This window comes from Astatotilapia calliptera, chromosome 14, assembly GCF_900246225.1.
Source record: "Astatotilapia calliptera chromosome 14, fAstCal1.2, whole genome shotgun sequence".
Classification (NCBI taxonomy): Eukaryota; Metazoa; Chordata; class Actinopteri; order Cichliformes; family Cichlidae; genus Astatotilapia; species Astatotilapia calliptera.
In genome coordinates this window covers 5,996,517-6,016,367 of record NC_039315.1, presented here as the reverse complement: position 1 = coordinate 6,016,367, position 19,851 = coordinate 5,996,517, and the positions used below count along the sequence as shown (strand labels likewise).

The window sequence follows — 19,851 nt, the reverse complement described above, 5'->3', positions numbered from 1 at the left end:
TAGATTAATTTACGGTGGAAATGAATGTGTTGTTCATCACTGAGTCAATTTCATTATGATTTTACCTGCTGGATTCTTCCCCAGTCACTGCTGAGTTCATCTCTTAAATGTTAAACCCAGGCAGCACTAAAACCATCTAGAGGCTGTTGATAGAGGTATTGCTTCAGATAAGTGACAGGGAAACTCAAAATAATAGGCTGGTAATGAATCACTATTCTTAGGGGAAGTAGGAAGGTTGCTACTTTACCACTGAAGCATAAAACTGTAATTTTATGGAAGAGTGTAAAAGATCAAAGAGCTAATTAAAAGCCAGACAAAATATCTGTGCAGAGTGTCTCGTTCAGTTATCGATTGGGCTGTAAGACAGCTTCAGTGGTGTCCACCACACTGAAAGTGCCAAGCTGTAAGTTGAGCTGTACTTTGATCCAAAAGATTACTTGATTACTTACTTACAAGGATGAGAGTTATATAATATACAATTCCTGTAGTATAGTGGTGAAAATAATCCTTGATCAACAACGAGTCACTCAACAACACCTGCATGTCAGGCAAGAATCTAAACCAGTTCTTTGTAACAGATCAGTTTTCTCTCTTCAACTATTGTTTAAAGAACACAAGCGATGTGATGACACAACTTCTCAGCATAAATGTGGGCTATGAAGTATTTATTATGTTTTCTGCCATTTCATTTCAAGGCCACGTTTAAAAAAAATAAAATGAAAACATTGCATCCTGTCAGAGTTTTTTTTTGTATAGTCAAAGTTGGACTGTGTTGGGAAAGTTATGAACCGTAGTGGTTTAGTTATTTGTCTAACAAGTTAAATATTTTGAGTAGAGCTACAAAGTCCTTTAGGGTTGTGTCAGGAAGATCATCTGGCATAAAAATCTGCCAGATCAAACATGCAGTGCTACAATTGTGGCTCTTGGGGGGATCGCCCTAATGGGGCGATCGTGGCTCAAGGGTTGGGAGGTCGCCTTGTAATCGGGAGGTTGCCGGTTCGAGCCCTGGCTTAGACAGTCTCGGTCGTTGTGTCCTTGGGCAACCACCGACTGGTGGTGGTCAGAGGGCCCGGTGGCGCCAGTGTCCGGCAGCCTCGCCTCTGTCAGTGCGCCCCAGGGTGGCTGTGGCTACAATGTAGCTTGCCATCACCAGTGTGTGGATGACTGGATGTGTAAAGCGCTTTGGGGTCCTTAGGGACTAGTAAAGCTATACAAATACAGGCCATTTACCAATAAAGGAACAGCTGAAAGTAGCTTCCAAATTGCAAATTCTGATCAAAACACACAGATGAGCTTTATGACTAAAGATGTTTGGTGTCTAACTTAGCTATTGTTGTATATAAGTTCATTTTGATTAAAAGATCAATCAGCACTAAAACGAATAATGAGCCATATATGGTAAATAATATAGCAAATTTCTTGTAAGTGTGACTTGCAATACTTCAAACATAAAACAAAGAACTAATGCAACCTGCTCGTCAAGTGATGCAGATATCTGAATTTCCAAATAGCTCATGTTGGGCCCAGAAGATCTAGTATGATGTTAATATACTGATACACTATTTATCCCAAATGGTTTTCTTGTGAAGAGCAGCTATCAGAATCAGAATACTTTATTGATCCCTGGGGGAAATTATTTTTTTGTTACAGTGCTCCAGTACAGCTACAGTAACTTACTCACTTTGAAGAGCTGAGGTGTGCTTTTGTGTGCTCTTATTGCACGCTCCCCAAAGGCTAGTCCTCACCCCTCTTTCCTTTTATAGCCTCAGACATGTGGAAGAAGGGGAGGGTGATGGAGGGGGGCAGCCTGTGTGAAGGAGTGGCCCACTTCTACAAACATGGCGCCACGGCTGGATGTGAACGGTGTAAATGTGTAACAAGGTGCCTGCCCCTCCCTCATCCACCCTCCATCCCTCCTACTCTCATCTGCTGTTGGGGATATGATCCAAAGAGGAGAGAGAAGCCGGGGAGAGCCTTGCCTCCTTGTCACTCTCTCACAACACCGTGAGAGCACAGGACGCATGCTGTCCTCCAGTACACCCACACACACTAGCACGGAGAGTGAGAGACACTGAGGCAGAGTGCGAAAGAGAAAGAGGGGTACAGGAACGAGGAAACTAAAAGAGGGAGGGACATAGCAAAGCCAAATCCTGACGGGAGAAAACTGAAGGGTTTTCTGTTTTCTCCTGAGGAGCTGCGAATAACCCTCGGTGAAAGATGGCAGAAGGGGGAGAGGGAGAGGAGGAGATTCAGTTCCTGCGAACGGTAAGTCCTACTTACTTTCCTATTGTGAAGGACTAACCTGCCCATCTGTTTGTAGACGAGTTCTAGAGATTAGTGGATGGAGAGTGAAGTCACGAGTTATTAAAGAAAAGAAGTGAGAAGAGAAACAAAACTATTTTTTTTATGTAGGAAAATCATTTGATTTAACTTTCAACCAGTCCTCATATTCCATCATCAGTTTCATGGCGCTTTCAGTGTTTCCTGGACGAATGGTTTCTTCACTTGTATCCCTTTTGCTCTCCTGGCATCGAATTTTTTAAAACTCAGATTTTGTAGTTGCAGTTCACAGAGCCAAGTCCCGCTTCTGTATATAGTTGACTATTTTTACGCCGCCCTCATTGTGCCATGACCTGCTTATTAGTTGATCTCTTTAAACCTAATAATTGATTATTTCAGTTTCGTAAGAGCTCAGAAATACATTACTCAGTCATATTTAGATCTTTCCACAATGCACCGCATATTGTCTTGCATAATCTCTTTTAAATTATCTTCATAATCTTCTAGATTTAAGAATAGGTGGTAACAGAGTATGTGTGCATATGTGTGTGTGAGCACAGATAGATAGACAGGGGCTGGTGCATCTGTTAGCATCGTTATCTATTTATATCTAAGGAAAGTAGAGCCTGTCAGAGTGGGGTGAGAAGGCAGAGCAACAAGCTAGCCAGAGTTTGCAGGGGACAGCTGCCCAAAAGCTATACATCTTCCTTAGTGACGCAAACAGACAGAGTGTTGCGATAGCCACTTCACAGTTTAAAACCTGTAGGAGAAGACCCCCCAGAACCATCTGCACCAGCTGAGAAGGCAAAATAGGTCTTTATAACCACAATATGTGAGAAAACACTCAATGAAACTGGTCTAGATGTCTGTATTGATCACTGTTTTTTATTTGAATCCACACTGCTTCTATCACTGCAACCTAAAACTTACCAACTTATATTAGGACCTACAAGAGATCTGGGCAAAATGTTTCCCAACCCCTTTCCTTTTACTTTATGTCAGCTGGGATAAACTCCAACCCCTACAATCATAAATTAGATGAAATATGTTTCCTGAACTCCCAATTAATGCTCAGTGCAGGGAACCTATTGTTAATTCTTCTCGTTATATCTTTGCCTGTGTGAAACGTAATAATTCCTTCGAAAAATTCATTTAGATATCGTATATTATTTTCACTGACACATAATATATGTGTCAGTGAAAAGTAATACTGACTTTTGAGCAGACTGTTTCCAGACGCTTGTGTGAGCTATCAAAGTGTTTCACTTGGTTTTCCTTTGCAAACAGCTTTAACAAAAACACTGCAGTGAAATGTGTTTCTGCTAGTTTGTGTAATTGCTATCATTGCTGAAATGTTTACCTAAGTGACACTGAATCTGTTTCGATGTGAATACCAAAGTGCAAGTACAAGTATAAAAGAGCGTAGACAGAGGCATACAGAACAACCAAAAGCAAATTATTGATGGACAGGATTCATTTCAAGCTTGTGAAGCCAGCTCACAATAACCACAAGAATTACAGAGTACAGCTGTTGCTGTCTCAAAAAAAAGTTTTTTTCTATCTTAAGAAACTTACAAATGAATTGCAAGCCACACTTTGAATGCCTTCAGCAGGTTTGTCATTTGGTCCAAGAGGATCAGTTAGGATGAAACTATAGAACACCAACACTTCAAAAGAAAAATAAATAGTGTAGCTCTCTTTGAATTATTAATGTCTTGTGGACTTCAATGGGTTTATCTTTGACACTAACAGTGTCAGGGTCAGAGGTTCTGTCGACATTTTTTGCAGGAATACAGTACTAAAAATGTTGGTGCTCATGGCGCTGTTAGGCCTTTGGATTAAAGCATCCACCAAATGTTTCTGGTTATTACTCTTTTAAATACATGGGAGGCATTGTGTGAGTCAGCTGTCTCACTCTGTTGGGGTAGTTCCCTTGGTTATGTTGGAAGTGGGAGGTGTGAAGAAAATGAAGAGAGAGCACAGAGGAGGTTTTAACTCACCTGGACCAGCTGGGCAGCAGATTGTAGCTATGTCCAATGTTATCTTTTTGCCGTTATGTAATGAGACATGAAGGTTCATAGCCTGCACGTCAAGGCTTTCTTTTGAGCTCAGGGTTTTGGCTTATACCTAGAAAATACTTCTGTAAAACAATTTCAGGCAAATGAGCAAAGTCAACCTTTAAAGTTAAGAGAAATGCAGGTAATTATTTTCGTTATGAGCTAGCTGTTTAAGATATTAGTTCAAGTAAAGCATAAGTTATATCTTACTAACGCCTGTAGGTCATAGAAGTAAAATTTTGGGACAAGTAATGTGTTATATGCAGTTACGGTTAACTTGACTGCCGGTGTTTTTTTCTCTTTTATTCAAGGTCCTAATTTTATAAAGTTCAAATGCCCCCTCATGTCCATCATCGGGACTACAAGTCATAATTTGGACTTCCCTACTCCCCTGTGGAAATCACTGAACCCTTTTGTTGTTTGTTTATTAAAGCAGCTGAAAGAAAAAGCATTGTAATCTCATTGGTCCCTTTGTTTTTATCATTTTCTCTGTTACTCTATTGTTTTTCACCCCTGCTGGGAATCCTCCAAGTAACAAGAAAAGCCGTGGGAGTTTTAGCGTAAGGCAATGCATTTAGTGCTGCATTTAGTGATTTGGGGGTTAGGGGTGGGGGATGTTTAATAGTGAGGGAGGAAAAGAAGACAAGATGAGATCCGTTAAATTGTAAATGCTGTTCAGTGTGGGACACGGGGAACACTTCAGCACATCTCCAGTGACTGTTTTTACATCACGAAAAGCCACTTATAGATTACTCAGCAGTCCTTCTCTATTTGGTTCTGGTTTATGGTGTTCTTGTAATACAGCCCTGGCCTGTGACTCATACAGCGGTGACTGATCGCAGTGTGGCTTGAATAGTTGTACATTCAGAAGTGAGCTTAGCCTTTCCACCTGCTCTGCAGTAGCAGGTTATTTAAAATCGGTCTCCACTCAAACAAAGTGGATGCCCTTCGGTGAACTACAGGTATCTCGTACTCAGCCTGCCCCCTAAAAAATGTGCAAGCACTTCAGCCCCCACATTTACTGTCAGAGCAGAGACTGTCTTTACTTGCAGTAGCTAGCAGACTTTTCTTTTCTCTTCAGTGGTAGCCACAGCCTGCACTGATGTCTCACATAAACGTGAAAGATCCCAGACAGCGGTGCTGTTTCTCTGTTGGTGAAACTAAAAGCTGTGTCACTGTTTCACGATGCCACATTTGCCATTTTAAAGCACACAAGCAAGCGAGTTTAAGGGGCAGTCGAGTTCCAGTCTATAACAGCAGTTTCTTTTTATAGTGTGCCACTATAAGTGCACACGTTCAGGAGGGAGAAACCAGAGGAGCCAGTGTCCTATTTGCCAGCATCCTTTGGGAGAAGTGGTATGTGTACATGTGTAGACATGGGTGTCTTTCTCTGTGCATCAAGCGAACAGAGACACTGTACATTGTTTTGACAGTTATGACATTTACGGTCAATACAGGCCTGAATATCACCTTTAAACCAGAACACTATGGGCTGTTGAATTATGTTTGCAGTGAACACTGAATTGGTATTTTGCTGGGTAAAAGGAGAGAGTTAAGAAATCCTCTAAAACAATAGATTGTTTTGTAAGTCATTAAAATGTAAAAAAAAATAAAAATAAAGATATTGTTGGGAAAAAAAAACAATAGATTGTAACTATAAAATCAAGGCCTTTGTTTTTATCTTTATAATTTTCATTTTTATTCATCCATCTATTTTCCTCAGCTTATTCAAGCCAGGGTCATGGGGGGGGGGGGGGGGGGGGGGGTTACTCATCTGCAGATGAGATGAGGCTGACTGAGGAAGGCCAAAACTGTTGATACATATTTTGTTTGATGGTGTTCCTGTATAACTGTACTGAGATACGGAGTCTCCATATTTCACCCTGAACGACTGTGTCCCTTCTCCTTTGATATCTCTCTCTCTTTTCTAACACACACACATACACTGAGCACATCTGTGAGCTACAGTAGCAGCAGATATTGTACTGACAGCAGATGACAGACGGGGTAATGGGGATAGGGAGAGTGCAAGCAAAACACCGCTTTAGAAGTGCTGAGCCTAGGAGATAACCACATCCACATTGGAATAGCAACACATATAAAGCTGCTCTCTCTCTCACACACACACACACACAAACACACAAACACACACACCCAGCACCTGTCATTCTGCCTGCTTTGGTCACAGCAGTTTACACAATAAACAGGTGGTCCGCTTTGCTCTTGGGCACGAGACAGACATAGGGGTGTGGGGGGTTCTGTACAAGCGTTGCAAAGTGACACAACTGTCTTGTTATGCTTGTGTGTGTTTGTTTACACTTAAATAGTCCAAACAAAGTGAAGTGAGGGGAACTGTAAAGAGTTAAATACTTACAAACTTAAGGCAAACACAACTTGTTTTGGCATTGCTATGCCTCATTCCAGTTGTTATCATACAGCCTGTATTTAACCAAAAAACAAAAATAATGTCTTCTACTGTTCTGTAGCTGGTAAACAAATAAACCGAACACTCCTAATACTTCATATACAGTCATGGATATATTCTAGTTCATGGTATAAAACTCAATAATCAGACACATGCTGTTAGAGACTGTATTCATAACGCACACATCAAAGCTGAATCTGCATTTATGAGTTGTTACGTCATCATTGTCTAGCACTGTATCACAGTTTAACAACATAACCCATTTTAACAGGAAAACATTGTAGAACCAGTGTCATTGTGATAGATTACATTAATTCTGTCATTGAATATCTTATAGAAATGAATGGAACATAGAAGCATGGTGTGCAAATGTTTAGTGTTTTTGTCTTTTCAGTCCTTGTATTTTTGGGTATTTTGCTGTATGTTCATTTTTAACATGTAACACTTGTCTTGTCATCTTGCTGTGCCGTGACTCTTAATGCTGCGTGTAACTTCAAAATTTCACATCTGTCTTACATTGGCTTGCTGATCAGCAAAATATTTTGCATAGACTTAAAGCAAATGAACTTTTTTGAAGAATGGAACATGGATTTAGGCCAGCTAAAATAACTGATTTATATAAAATTGCTTTCCATTCATTTGCTAATGTCTGTCAGGATTATCATCTTTCAAAGGGCAGAGGCAGTTTAGCGTCATTTCTGGTAGTTTGTAGCTGTTTTTCTAACCTGGATGAAAATAAAGCCTGTGTGGGCTTTCAAAACTTTTATTTAAAATTCAACTTAGATCTTCCTGAGCACTGGATTTGAGAGTTAACACAGCTTTAGCTAAGTTGTGTTTTCTAAATGTGCAACCCACTAAGCTTTTAGAGAATTTGCAATGATTAATTACTGCCTGTCATCTAAACTAACATCTCCAGTAGCTCTAATATAAACTGCTTTTTTGTAACATTAGTTTAGGTTTGTTTTCCTTCTTCTTTATGTTCTTCAGTAGCAGAAGATGTCTGATAGTTTCCTATGTGTTCAGTATCTTGCCTGTGAGCAAGAGAATCTCTTTTGGCTCTTTCTTCAAGTAAGACCTCCAAGTATCTGCTGGTCAGCAGAAGGAGGGAATGGGATAGTGACAGGTGCAGCCAACTAAAATAGGAGTGGAGTGGAAGGGGAAGGCCCAGAGCAGGGTTGGTAGAGGTAACGGAGAAAGAAGGAAAGGGATGAAAGGACAGAGAGAATAAAACGGGTGAGAAATGCACATTGAAACAAATAGCTTAGAGAAAATTAGTAAGAATAAAAGAGAAAGCTCTTAATGTTCACAACATTGCGTCCCATCTATTATGAAAGATTTATCTGCAATAGTTTAATGTAGCATAACAGCTTCCCTGCCTTTGTTCTTTGCCTATCTCAGCTAACTTTCATTCTTTATGAGCTATCTGCAAAACCAAGTCATCATTCCACATTAGATATCTCACCTAAAGCAGACACATACATTTACAGCATTGTAATTACTCCTTAGATCACTGCATCAATAGGAAGTTTCTTATTTTTCCTGTCATTTCTCTTCTGACCTGTAATATTTACTCTGCAGTTGTGTAAAAATGGGTTTAATGCTTAGTATCCCACTGTCAGCCAATATGCTTTTCTCTAATGCTGCAAATACAAAAAACAGCTCAGAGGAGGAAGCCTCTCACTTTAGCAGATGGAAACATTTTTTGGTATTTCCAATTCACCTAGGGAGGATTTAAATTTGCTCTAATGTGGTGCTAACTGAAAGGGAAAGAAGCTTCGCATTTAAGTAGATATTGTAATGTGTGCATGACTTTCTCTGAATCTTTTCAATCAGTGTTGAATGACGTTTATGACGTTTCACTATCGAGTGTCATACAAGTATTAACACCATAATATAGTTAGAGGAGTTATATGTACCATTAGCAGTAAGAGAAAAAGAAAAGAAACTTCTGTTGAGCTGTTTAACGACAAATTGAGATTTGAAAATTTTTCTAAAATTCACACAGTTTTTCAAAGAAGGTACAAAGTAGGATGAGCCAAACCATAATGGATTACTTGCCACAGCTCTTCTGTAGATTTGGCCACTCTCATTTGGTTCTGTGTCTTCATGTAAGTGCACAATGACTCAGATCAGGGCTCTGCGGGGGCTATACCATCTGTTAATAGAGTGTTTTTCTTATTCTTGCTGCTGAAGAAAGTTCTTAATTAATCTGCTTGCAGGTCTGGGGCTGCAGTTTCACATGCTGCAGATTGAGTTTAGGTCAGATGCCTCCTAATGATATTATGCTGTGAAGAAGAATCCCATAAATCCAGATACTTCCAAAAAATGCACTTAAATATTTTTTTAACCCACTTACAGTTAATCCCAGAAAAAAGTGCAACTGATGCTATGACATGGTTTCAGAGGTGTTATGGTAAATTATAGGGTTTTTATCTGGTGAGCACTGTATGCAGCCTAACACAGCTGTCAGACTCGATGATTGATTTCACATCCTCAGCTTTCACAGACCTGAGAAGATATTGGAAAAATAAAGATTTCGTCCTTTTTTAAGTCTAAATTCAAGAGTTTAAAGACATAACTGCTTATACATCAGAATATAAATATACATATTGAATATTTGATTTTATATATAATTTTATATATAGTAACACATACTACATATAATAGTAGAATGTGTTTCTTTAGCACCGATGTGTAAAAATACTACTACAATTTCATTGTAGTATTGTACAAAGTATGAAACTTTGTATAAAAGAATGAGAATAAAGAGTGAAACTTTAAACTTTGAGTGAAATGTGCAATAAAAGTCAGGGAGAACAGGAGAAGGATGTTTGGAAGCTTTAATTTAATTTAAAACCCTGTGAGTTCTACTACCCCTCTGTTAGACAGCTGTGACGAAGGATGCTGATTGTGCACCTGCATGGTCTCTCCCAGTATTCAAAGGGAAACCCCATCACTATTCTCCCCTCTGGCTTATTGAACTGTTCCTCTCCTCCACCCACATATTGAGTAATGTGCTGTCCCTCACTCTTTTTATGTCTACAGGAATATAATCAATAGCCTGGGGTGTCCTGCATCAGCACAGTTAAATGGGAGCATTGGACAGAAATCTAGAGCCATAAAGAAAGAATGAATATGTTATCTGTTTGCTAATGATTCGATTAAAGGACAGGTTTTCAGTAGCATAGATGTAGCTGTGTAGCATAAAAGACAGAACTAGTTTGTTGCTGCTGAGCTGCTGATTCTGATGTGAGAAACCACTTGACTCAGTTGGATGAGTGTGTGAGTGTAATTTCTAAATATATAACTAGAATTCAGTATAAAAAGAAGTTTTTTTTATAAACGTGTCTATAAACCCACTTGTTCCTGTCTCACAGTCCCTTTGTGCTGAATTAAAGCTGATCACCTGCTAGTGGAAAATGGTCAGTTTACCAGCAGTTAGAAGTGTAACTTTGTTGCAAGTGTTGACGTCATTGTATCGGACATACCGGTGTAAAGATGTCCCAAATAACCCATAAACTGTTAAATCCCAGATAAACTAGGCCTATATCTTACACTTGGGGACCTGCGGTGTGTCAAAGATGCTGTTGCCCCAGCTGTAATTTAAGAACATCCTCTATAAACAGTCACTGTCCACAAACCAAACAAACCAAACAGTGACGCACCGCCGCGGCCACAGCAATATTTTTCCCAGCTTTGTTCACAGATGTTCTATTACACCTGGTTCCCTGATTGTGGCTAATCTCTTAGTTTAGGAGATCATGAAAGGATTAGAGGGAGCAAATATCACTCACCATTTTGCATCTGTTTGCTTGTTTACTTCCTGTCTGCCGCGGGCACCATGCCTGCTTTTCTGGGGAATCCTTGGCTATCCTCTGTCTGCATGTGCACCATTAGAGGGCCCTAGAGAATATACAAAGGTGTCTGCTTTCACTATCTGTGCTTGTGGCTGTAAATCTCTGGTGCAATACATACTTCTGTTGGTGCTATTAATGCTCACTAGTTGGTTTGTTTGTTTGTCTGTCTACTATTTTCGTTCCGTTTGTCTTAACTTCTCCTTTTAACCTGCATATCCTGATACTTCAGCTGCCAAGTCCTAACATGGTTTGGCTGTAGCCTTACAAGCAGCATTTGCATGAGGCATTAAATGTGTTTTATGTTTTTATGTGGCTCAGGTATAAGTTCAGTGGGTCAGATGAGTAATAATCATGACATCCTGACTTCCACTCAGTGAATCCTAGCTGTCTTGGTCCCATCAGATATGGTCACAACAGATGAACAAATAATCAGAAGTTGTGGTTGGTGTACAATTAACTGTCAGGTGCACATCTTCCAAATCCTTAAAGCTGCCTCTATTAATAACTGTGTGAGCTAAGCCTGTGGGTTTGTGTGTCAGCTTTTCACGTGGTCAAATTGGAAGTGATTCACACTGTGTGACTTCTGGAAGGACACTGCCCTGTAGCTGCTGATACATTTGACTTAGGAGTATTATAAATGTTGGGGAAAGTTGGTTTCTTATCTTCACTGTGTCACAAATGACTTTTCCACAGTGTGGCGGGGCTTTGGTGTTTATTCTGTTCCAAAGTCCCAAATATTAGCTAATAATCATCATTAACCACTTTCAAGAACATGTTCACAAAATACTAACGCACAAAAAATAACACAAATTGAAAAACTGATAAAGAAAACAAAAAAAGTATTCTTTCTATACAAACTTTAGTCCTTGCAGTCCTCTAGAAAATCCTGTTTTTTTTTAGATCATGACTGCAGAGGTAGAAGCTGTGTTTGTCTACCATGTGGGGCAGCGGCTGTTGAAATAGATTAGAAGCCAATGAGCAGGACTGCTGTATAATTGTAGGACATACAGTGTGTATGGTTGCCACCTGATCACTCAACAGTAAACCACTTGGTAACTTTAGTCTTTCAGACTCTTATTAGGTCAGCCCTATCTGCTTAATGAGGTTTGAGTATTTGTGCACTGGCCTCAAAACATGATCGCTTTAGACAGTTTAACCCTGACTTAGAGCTGTTTACACCTTGTAGCCTTATTGTCGTTCTGTAATGCTGGCTTTAGAACAGGTATACTGAGTCGATAAAGATGCATGTCATTGTAGTGCGTGCAGGTACTGGTCTGAATCTCAGCTTGGTGCTGTGTAGGTAGATATTGTTGTTGCACAAGGGAGACAAAAAAAAATCTTCCAAATCCAATTTTGTTTCCTGATACTTCTGAGGTTTAAAAGTCAGGTTAAAAAAAACTGTGCGAGCCCTGTGCAGTTTTAGTAACTCTTGACTTGCATTGAGTGCTGTTGCTCATGTCTGCAGTGAAAGAGAGAGGACACATTGCTCCACTTTTCTGAAGTGCAGAGCAGGCAAAGCAAGGAAAGGACAGAGAAGACATTTCTAGGCTGAGGAGGGAGAGATAGATGATAGCTCAGCCAAAGGAAGAGGGGTCACTTTTCAGCCAAAGAAATACTCGAGGCCTCTGGGCATAAGAGATGAGTAGATGTTATGAGGTCACAGCTCTGCATCGTTTTCCATTTTCCTGTTATATGCTAAGCTATAAACATAGATCTGCAAAATCCTTTCCTGCCTTTGACCTCGCTTCAAAGGCCCTGCTATTTTTCTAACAGTAAGTCATGACACATTACAGCTGCAGAATCACCAGGGTGAGACAGCGAGCACTTCAAGAAATGAGAAGACAGAATGATACATTACTTGTTAGACGAGAGGGGAGAAAAGTCAGGGATCCGTCCAGAGCTGTAGAGGGGATAGTATTCAGGTTAAATGATGGAGCCACTTACATAATGACTGAGTAGAAGAAACAGCTGAGAATTTTGAGTGTCAGGTGTGAGGTTCACATGCGAGGGGGTGTTTATTGCTGTATTTACAACAGTCTCTGCAGCGTCCAGGCATTGACGAGGAGCAAACAAATTACTCACTGTTAGCATTCTGCCCATGGAATAGAGGCACATCTAAATATTGTGCCATACCTCACTAAAAGGAGCTGTTTAAATTCTGCTGAAAGCTCATATCCAATTAATCCTTTACACATTCACAATTCAAATTTCTCAATGTGTACATAAGATCTACCTATTTTAGTCATGTTATTGTTGTGGTGATGGATTTAAACTAAGATTGATTTGAAAAGTTGTTATTTATTCATGCAATAGTTTCATAGCTTCAAAGTGCACTAAATTATTGCAGGTTTAGCATTCGCTGTGATAGATTATCTACTTAAAGCAACAGATTAATTAGTGGTAAAGTCATAAAACATACTAAATCAGAGGGTTTTTCTCTAAGTGTACTAGTCATTTTTACTTCAGTCACTGTGTACTCTACAGCAAGTGTCTATTTGAAATGTGCTGTAGACAAGTTTTCCTTTTTTGCACTTCTTGCAGAGAATTTCAGTTCAGTCAATAAAAGGTCAGCATTGTACAACAGAATGCCTGCAATATCAAGTGAAAACATTGTTTTTAATAAAAAAAGAAATACCTAAAAAAACAACCTGGCAAGCACAACTGCAACAAACATGTAAGAGAAAACTGTAGTTGAATAAGTCATGTAAAATGATGCATCCTAAAATTAAAAGAACAGTGAATAAGAAATATCGATAACAGTTTGTTTGTTTGTTTACTGAGTGCAGGATGACCAGGTAGTTCTGCAGTGCACTGCCTCCGTCCTGAAGGAACAGATTAAACTGTGTCTCTCCTGCGAGGGCTTCGGGAACCGTCTCTGCTTCCTTGAAACCACATCCAACGCTCAGGTGAGATTCTGTTACCCATTCCTCCCTTTCCCTTGTGCATCCACTTGCTTGTTTGTTTTTTGAACAATTTTAATTTACCTCTCTATTGTTTATGCATTTGCAGAATGTGCCCCCAGACCTGGCCATATGTTCCTTCATTCTGGAGCAGTCTCTCTCAGTCCGTGCTCTGCAGGAGATGCTGGCCAACACCGTGGAGATGACCGAGGTGGGGGTCATAACTAAAATAATAAAATAATGAAACTAGTAGAGGATATATAGAAATATATTGAGAGGGTGATTCATAAATGTAAGAGATTCATGGAGTGCTAAAAGGAATGCGACTGATGAAAGGCACACTAAAGAAATATACTTAGTTATGAAGATTTTTAAGGTCTCTCTGAATGCAAAAATGTGTATATTCTGGATGCAATTTTACTGCCTCTGTCACTGTCCATCTTACTGTCACCAGACAAAAGTTGTCACATTCAGCTGGAATTGCTAACGTCATTGTGTTTGCAATTTGTTGTGTGCAGTTGTTGAGCATAACTTTTCTGTGTCGTCTCCCACTACTGCCAAACCTATATGGCAAGAAAAACGACAACACTTTTGAAAGTCTGCATATGAAATTGACTCTATTTCCACCATGTCAACAAGAAGTACCCAGCCAAGTTTAACAACAAAATAGATGCAGCAACCCTCTAACAATTTCCAGTCTGTTTTACTTGATGCACAACAGCTAACATTAATACGGATAAATAATTTTTACCTTATACCTTATTGCAAAGTTGGCTGTTTCTAACAGTATATGAATTAAGAAACCGTTGACTACATCGTTCTGTATGTACTTAAAAACATCCTGGTTCAGAACACTTTGTTTCCAGTCTGAGACTGAGAGATCCTCGACATGTCTCTGTTTTAGACAGAGAGAAATAAATTTGCAGTTTATGTGGGTCAGACTGTTTAGTAGCGCGTGCCAGTCCTGTCTTAATATGTAGGTGGTATTTTTCTGCTCCATCACAGATGGAGCTTTCAAAATGAATTTAAAAAGTTCACAGTTGGAGATATTATGAACCAAATTCCTTCAGCCTACATAACCACCATCAATGGACTTATTTTTGGTGTTTATTTTATTATGATTTTGTTACTTGCCATCTGATACCCGCTCCCCTTCCCTTCTTGCTCTTTGCAAAGCAGGCAGTCGATTTGGACAAATGGGTATGTCTGTTAACGTGTGTTATTTCCTGTAATGTGTGTCCCAACCAACCTGGCAACTGTCCTTGTTCCTGTCATGTTGGCAAGTGGGTGTCCTAGTGAATGAAATACGTAGTGCTGTATCATTTACACATCTCGGTTTGTATCAGTTAAGCTCTCACCATAAGTAGGTGATTGTCATGAACACCTGTGTATAGCTTTTAGCAGCTGGTGGAGTTCAAGTCCACTGTCTCTGTGCTGAGCTATTAAAAACAGCACTGTTAAGCATAAAAAAGTAAAGTTTTAGGAAAAGATTAGATTTTTTTTCCACAGTTTTGAAGCAAGAATAGAGCACAGCATTTTTTCTAATAATTAAACTTCAATCTATCCCACAATATGAGACATAGCTACAAGGCATCACTCATTTGCATTTTGTGCAAAACGCAGCCCATTCATCATAATTATTATTTTACCTTGCTTGATGTTGCTCATTTGTTTTAGATCATTGTTCTTTGTGAGTCTTAAAAATTGACCTGTTATGCTTTTCTTTTTCCCCCCCTCATACTTCAGTTGTGGATGCTCATACTAAACATGGCCAAACATTCAAATAATAAGGTCGTATGTAAAGACAGTCCCCGGAAACAGAACACTCAGGATTCTCAGGATCTGGTCTGTCAGAGTTTTTTCTACACTTAGATGTGTATGATGCAAGAGGAGACATCCTTAACATGGTCATGTCAAACAGACACTTCTCGCAAAGAGCACATAAGCCCCATCCACATGCTGTTAAAACCACCCAGACAATCTGAAGAAAGCTGCCTTAAAGGGAGCGCGGCTTTAAAGGTGGAGGAGCTACAACAGTGGGTGAAAAGGGGCTGAACCAAAGCCCTGTGTGAGCCCACTCTAGCAGTCAAACAATAAAAATGAAGAGCTGGAAATGAGCATAACAGGTCCATTTTTATAACACATCCCAGTTCTCCTTTTATTCACAACATGTTATCATATTGATAAAAAAGATTAATTCACTATAAATGTACACACTTGGGTTTACTATCAAGGCATTCTGATCCTTGAAGGTTTTTGTAAGAGAAACTTTTGGTTGTTTTTGGTATTTTTTTCATTTTCAGATGATTACCAGTTAAGTATGCTTTTCACAATTTAACTACAATGGGCCATTTTGATTAGTATACAATCAAAATATCAGTTAGCACATCAAAAAAAACAAAAAAACAGTGTTGAATCTTTGATAAGACAGGTGAATGAAAGCTGATACAGCTGAGGCAATGATCTTAAGCTAGCTTTAAGGGAAACTATTTCAAGCCTTTTATTAGCTGCATTATGACTAGTCTAGACAGTTCCTGCTTCACAGGAGTTGAAAGATGTGGAAGAGCCAGGCTTCCCTACTGATGAACAAGAGGATGAGAATAGAATGGCATGCAGCCCAGCAGAGGTTCCCACCAACATATGTCAGGGATGGATGGAGAAATTGGACACCCCAGAGCTGCAGACAGGCCTAGCTCCTTCTTAACACACGCACTTGGGGATAAGGCCCACAACACAATCGCCAACACAACACCTGTCCTAACCAAGCCTCGTGCTAATGCTAATGCAGTTTAGAGCTGTTAGCATCATTCTAACACTTGACATACCTGCCCCTAACTCATCTCAGTGGATTATGGGTGCTAAACCCTTAATAAAGGTTTAGTCTTATCTTCCTGTCAGCACCCCTAAATGTTAAATGTTGCGCTTGTGTTTGAGACTATAACCTATGGTGACTGACATTAGGGTTTAAATAAATAAATTGGGCAGGTCACTATTGGTTAATATAAACTTGTGACTAAACTAGACATATTGTTTACATAAATTGAACACATCTGAAAGACAAGATACATATTATTGATCCTAATAGGATGTGTACTTTGACTGAAAAGTCTATGCACCATATACAGGATCAATGAATTCAACAAAAGTTGCTACATATAATGGACAATATAAAGGACAGGCTTAACTGAATAGAGCTTAAAGATCTTTAGTACATTCATTTTCAGTTATTGAAAGTTTCAACCAGCCTCTAATCTTTTCTTCTGACCTTTGAACCTTTAAAAATGTGTCGTTGTTTCCCCCCATCAGGTCAATGTGTTTGTTAAAGTATACAGTCACTTGTGTTGATTTGGCCTGTTAAGTATTTTTTTTTCTCACCTCAGTCGTCCCAGGGTGGAGGTCACCGCACTTTACTGTATGGTCATGCCATCCTTTTGAGACACCACCACTCAGGCATGGTAAGGCTAGAAATGAGCAAGAAATAAATGTAAACCTGTATAAGATGTCCTCAAATGCTCTAATTGGAGTCATGTCCTCTATAAAAATCTCTCCAGTACCTGAGCTGTTTGACTACATCTCGGTCCCTCACGGACAAGCTGGCCTTCGATGTAGGCTTACAAGAGGATTCCACCGGTAAGGGAAATGCAGCAGAATACATTTTAGGCCTGGTATTATCTCATTATTCTCTGGTGCTATTGTTATTGCCAACATGAAAGCTACTGACAAAAATAGTCAGCAGTTTATATCCACTTTGTTGTTGGGCTACAGGATATAAGCAGTGATTGTGCAGTATCAGCATGTTGTTACCAAACACAAGTTATCTGTTATATTTTTGGAAATAGCTGTTTTTTTCTTACTCTTGTTGAAGGTGAGGCATGTTGGTGGACTATTCATCCAGCTTCTAAACAAAGGTCAGAAGGTGAAAAGGTCAGGGTGGGTGATGACCTCATCCTTGTCAGTGTGTCCTCTGAGAGATACCTGGTACGACTGCTCCTTGTTTTACACAATGATGGAAACATATACACAGTATGTCTTTTTTAATCGTCTTCTTCTCTTCTGTCCCCAGCATCTGTCCTACGCCAGTGGAGATCTCATGGTGGACGCTTCCTTCATGCAGACTCTTTGGAACATGAATCCAATTAGTTCAGGCTGTGAACTAGCTGAGGGTACAAACCTGCTTTAAAAAACTCTGTCTCTTCCCTGTCCCCGTAAAAATAAACATAACACAGAATGGATGTTTGTTCCTTTACACAGGTTATTTAACAGGAGGTCATGTTCTCAGGCTTTTCCATGGCCACATGGACGAATGTCTGGCCATCGCTACACCAGAGGAAGGAGAAGAAAAGCGCAGGTGAGAATATAGGAACGCTAAGTTGCTCTTAGTAGAACAACTTCTTGTTAGTGTGATACCATGTACATACTGTATGTGTGCGCCCACTCTGCCACAGGATGGCTCATTATGAAGGCGGTACTGTGTGCAGTCAGGCTCGATCCCTGTGGAGGCTGGAACCCCTCAGAATCAGGTGATTATCTCCTCAAGGGAGTCATGTGACACACATTAGTTGGTTGAATTGCTGGGTAAGGTAAGAATAAGGAAGAGCAACAAAAATCAAAATATAGTAGTGAATGAAACAGTTTAGTTGGCTTCTTTATAGTTTTTTTCTTTAACTTTGTGCAGTTGGAGTGGTAGCCACATGAAGTGGGGACAGTCTTTTCGTATTCGCCACATCACGACGGGCCGGTACCTGTGTCTTGATGAGGAAAAGGGCCTCTTGGTGGTCGATCCCGAGAAGGCGAACACCAAACTGTCTGCTTTCTGCTTCCGTGCTTCAAAGGTCAACATTTTAATTTGAATTTCTCAGTGCACTTGGATAGTCATAGTTAATATACGTGATTTCTTCTCTCATTGACTTCAGTTTTTTTCTCACGTACTGTCCTTTTCTCCCCCCGAGCAGGAGAAGGTGGAGGTGGCTCAGAAGCGTGATGTTGAGGGGATGGGCATTCCAGAGATTAAGTATGGAGAGTCCATGTGCTTTGTCCAGCATGTGTCTACAGCCCTGTGGCTCACATATGCTGCCCTGGATGCTAAAGCTGCTCGTTTGGGAATGATGAAAAGGAAGGTAATGATCTATCCTGGGAATAAAAGTGAGATACAAACCCAATTCTGAAAAAGTTGTCACACTGTGTAAAAGATAAATAAAAGCATGATAATTAGCAAATATAAAAATATTTCATTCACAGTAGAACACAGAAAACATGTCAAATGTCTAGTTATTTTAAGAACAATATGAGCTCATTTTGAATTTGATGATAACAGCACACCTCAAAAGATTTGGCAGATGGAAAACAAAAGGTTGGAAAAGTAATTACTTTGAAAAAGAAACAGCTAAATTAACATTTTGCAACTGATGTTAACTGACAACAGGTCAAAGAGCATCTTAGAGAGATACAGAATGACCAATCTGCAAAAAAACGTTCCTAAACTTAAAATTGTGAATATATTGAATGTTTCATCATCCTCAGCACAGAATAGAATGTAAAGAATAGAATAGCCATTTATTGTCATTGTAAATGTGCAATGAAATTGTGAGTGCTCCACACCAACTGTTGTGAGCCTAGAGGTGTGGGACCTGATTGACCTGAGGCGTCTAGAGGGTAGTGATGTCAAACATGTGGAGTGCGGGGTGCAAGGGGTCACCTGTGATGGCCCTGGTTTTCCTGAGACAGGAGGATCTAGCAATGGCCTCCAGGGGTGGGAGAGGGCAGCCAATGATTTTTTGGGCAGTGCTAATTACCCCCTGGGCTGCCTTCCTGTTCTCAGTTGTGGTCGTTGCATACCAAACACCCAGTACATAATATCATCAAAAGATCCCAAGAATTTGGAGAAATCTGTGCACACCAAAAATCAGTATTGGATGACTGTTTTGTTTGGGCCCTTGGGCAGCACAGCATTAAAACAGACATGATTCTGCCATAGAAATCAGTGCATAGGCTCAGCTCAGGAACATTTCCAGAAATCAGGTTAAAGATCTATTATACGAAGAAGAAGCCACATGTGAACATGATCCAAAAACACTTCCATCTTCTCTGGGCCATTTAAAATGGACTGGGGTAAAGTGGTAGACTATTCTGTGGACGAATCAAAAGTGAAAATTCTTGTAAAACCTGGATTCCACATCTGGATTAATTTGGCTTGTGGAAGATCTTTCTTGTTATCACCACACAGTTAGAAAGGCTGGATCTTTGATGATATGGAGCTACTTTACTGCATATTCACAGCTTGTAATCTGGAAAAGCACCATCAATGCGGAAGAGTCCGGGTGCTGGCTTGCCAG

At 39.8% G+C, this 19,851-nt stretch overlaps 1 protein-coding gene across 8 annotated transcripts in view; it reads left to right on the top strand.

Moving 5' to 3' along the window:
* The first annotated feature begins 1,936 nt into the window (after positions 1-1,936).
* Positions 1,937-19,851, top strand: part of ryr1b (ryanodine receptor 1b (skeletal)) — a 64,053-nt gene continuing 46,138 nt past the window's right edge. For all 8 annotated transcript variants that reach the window (XM_026192246.1, XM_026192242.1, XM_026192241.1 and 5 more), the window contains exons 1-11: positions 1,937-2,265; positions 13,406-13,525; positions 13,629-13,730; positions 16,900-16,974; positions 17,071-17,149; positions 17,385-17,497; positions 17,583-17,682; positions 17,771-17,867; positions 17,965-18,039; positions 18,195-18,351; positions 18,472-18,636. In XM_026192246.1, coding sequence (XP_026048031.1) covers positions 2,218-2,265; positions 13,406-13,525; positions 13,629-13,730; positions 16,900-16,974; positions 17,071-17,149; positions 17,385-17,497; positions 17,583-17,682; positions 17,771-17,867; positions 17,965-18,039; positions 18,195-18,351; positions 18,472-18,636 — 1,131 coding nt within the window. In that variant the 5' untranslated portion in view covers positions 1,937-2,217. The remainder of the gene's footprint in view (positions 2,266-13,405; positions 13,526-13,628; positions 13,731-16,899; positions 16,975-17,070; positions 17,150-17,384; positions 17,498-17,582; positions 17,683-17,770; positions 17,868-17,964; positions 18,040-18,194; positions 18,352-18,471; positions 18,637-19,851) is intronic.